Source organism: Montipora capricornis, unplaced genomic scaffold, assembly GCF_036669925.1.
Source record: "Montipora capricornis isolate CH-2021 unplaced genomic scaffold, ASM3666992v2 scaffold_480, whole genome shotgun sequence".
In the NCBI taxonomy this organism is placed as follows: Eukaryota; Metazoa; Cnidaria; class Anthozoa; order Scleractinia; family Acroporidae; genus Montipora; species Montipora capricornis.
Genome location: NW_027180217.1, coordinates 1 through 2,500, shown reverse-complemented (window position 1 = coordinate 2,500; position 2,500 = coordinate 1). Strand labels below are relative to the sequence as shown.

Genomic DNA, 2,500 nt, shown 5'->3' with positions numbered 1-2,500 from the left:
ATTTTATTATATGACTAGCTAATATATAACAGGGATGCAGAGATTGCGCGGTGGTGACAGCACTCGCCCCCCACCAATGTGGCCCGGGTTCGATTCCCAAACTCGGCGTCATATGAAGGTTGAGTTTGTTGGTTCTCTACTCTGCATCGAGAGATTTTCTCCGGGTACTCCGGTTTCTCCTCTCCTCATAAACCAACATTTGACTTGATTTGCTTTCTTTGTTATTTCGGTTTACAAATGTCCCCAATTAGTGCTCCAGCGCTAGAACGACTAGGACACTTAAATAAGGTTCCTTTCCTTTTCTCCGTGAGCGGGCAAGATGATCAAATCCCGCGCTGTGATTGGCTACCCAAGCGGGCAAGATGGAGCTATCTTGTCCGCTCGGGATTTCTCGCTTGGTCCCGCAAGATCAAAGATCATTTTTAGTATTTTATCCCATGTAATGAAATCTTTATTGACCAAGCTTGTTCGGTCCATAAACACGTGCCAATATCCAGGCCATCTTGACCTAGTTCACGCTTGGTCAATAACCCATATATATTGCCTCTCTTGCGCAGAGTTTTCTGTTCCATATGCCTTACCAATTCACCTGCTTCAGTTAACGGTTCTAGAAAGTAAATTTCTTACTGGAACTCCGACATGACTAAATAAAAAAAGTTCTCGCAATTTCTTTAATGCTCGAGAAAATGGAAACGGAAAATGGGAACAGTTTGGCAACCTATATGCGCTGCTTCATGACCGGGCCATCTTCGTGGTTCGTATTGCAAATTCGGACCGCTTAGCAGAGAACCAACCAAAAAGTCTCTCTCATCTCCGACCAGTTGCGTATATAATAAATACATCTTATCCGATGGCTTAACATATAATACGCGCGGATATTTTGCGAGTTGCGTAGTATTTTTCCGAGCCCCACAGGGCAAAGGGTCCGGGATTATTGTATATGTTAAACCATCGAATGAGAGATTTATTATTCCACTGCAAAAAAAGGTGCCATTTGCTTTAATTTTATTTGGTAAGAGTGTTTTCAAAAAAATGGATCCATCTGTCCTTCAGGGCCCGATGCGAACGATGCAAACGGCACAAAAAGCCAGCCAAATATCCTTTATGTAACTGGATAAACGAAATAACGAATGACAATCGACGACAAGCTAAATTCTCAGGTTCTAGATCTGTATCGTGTTTTCTTTTTTTGAAAAACTCCCGTTCCGTTCGTATTTGCTCTGTTCTAAAACCGATCAAAGCGGGACACTACAGTGTATTACCGTCTCATATTTTGCGCGTTCTCTTATGGTAAAATGGCGTAATAGTGGAATAATAAAAGCAACCTCGGTTAATGCATTTCTCTTGCTTTGATTGGTTCACCCAATCTCGGTTATCACTCATATACCTTAGTTTGACCTTATATGGTAAATGATTGAGCCAAGCGTTGCTAAGCAAAAAGTTTTTTTTCGCCGGAAAGCAAAGATTCTTGGCGTCCATGTACGCAGTGCGATAAGCAGTGCCCCAATTGTTGAAGGAGGATTCAATAGCGCATAATCAAATATCAACCCGCCAGGGTTTGAATTTTGCTCGTCAACGAAAAAAAAGCAAGGTGACAGACCATAACACCAATCGCGTCCCCAGAGTCCGCTTTTCTTTTTGGTCAGCACCAAGAACACGGACTCTGGCCATTTTCAAGGCAGGAAGTCCGCAATCACGGACTCCTGGCTCGTCTACGCAGGCACAGAAAAATTGAAACGACAGTGGTTTCAACGTTACAACTGCGCATAATTTGTAAATGGCCAGAGTCCGTGTTCTTGGTGCTGAACAAAAGAAAGGCGGACTCTGGGGGACGAGATTGGCCGTAACACCAAACCGTTGTGGCCAACACATCACGCATGCGCCTCAACCATCTCATCCGGTGAATTGCAGCCATGCCTCAGCAACGGCATAGCCAACACACTAGGCGGGCGTTTTAGCAGCTCCACACAACTGACTGATAGCTGATCCAACTGATAAGCTGGGTTGGGAGCAGCAAGCGCATGCGTGGTGTGTGGCTACCCTGGGGTGTGTGTTATGGTTTGTCACCTTGCATTTTTATGTTTTGGCATCAAACATAAACTTAACTTTCTGTGATTAGCAAAATCAGGCTTTGAACAGCTGTGCCCTGGGAAACAATACCTTGTTTTATTAGAGGATACAATCAGCTCATCACCACACTTTTCAGGTAATAAAGGAGCCGCAAAGGTTCTTATGATTTGTCAAAACTTCCGTCATTCCAGTGCGTAAAGTTGGTTGTTAAACATAGATCATCTACGCTTTTTTTTCAAAATATCCGCAGGCTGTGGTAACGTCCACGTGAAAATGTATTTTAGCCCTAGGATATGCTGTCACAAATGTCTATAGACCTTATGACAGTAGCAACAGGGATCTCCCACTTTTGGATAGCTTTTGTAATTCTTCTGCATATTAAATTTTTAGCAAGTGGAAACTTGAGACTAGCTGGAGGAACCCGGATTGG

The 2,500-nt window shown here is 43.4% G+C and overlaps 1 protein-coding gene across 1 annotated transcript in view; it reads left to right on the top strand.

Annotated features, from left to right (window-relative positions):
* Positions 1-2,495, top strand: part of LOC138036374 (galectin-3-binding protein-like) — a gene marked incomplete at its 3' end in the record, with an annotated part of 21,546 nt that extends 19,051 nt beyond the window's left edge. Inside the window, exon 4 of the mRNA XM_068882684.1 lies at positions 2,461-2,495. Coding sequence (XP_068738785.1) covers positions 2,461-2,495 — 35 coding nt within the window. The remainder of the gene's footprint in view (positions 1-2,460) is intronic.
* Positions 2,496-2,500: the final 5 nt, after the last annotated feature.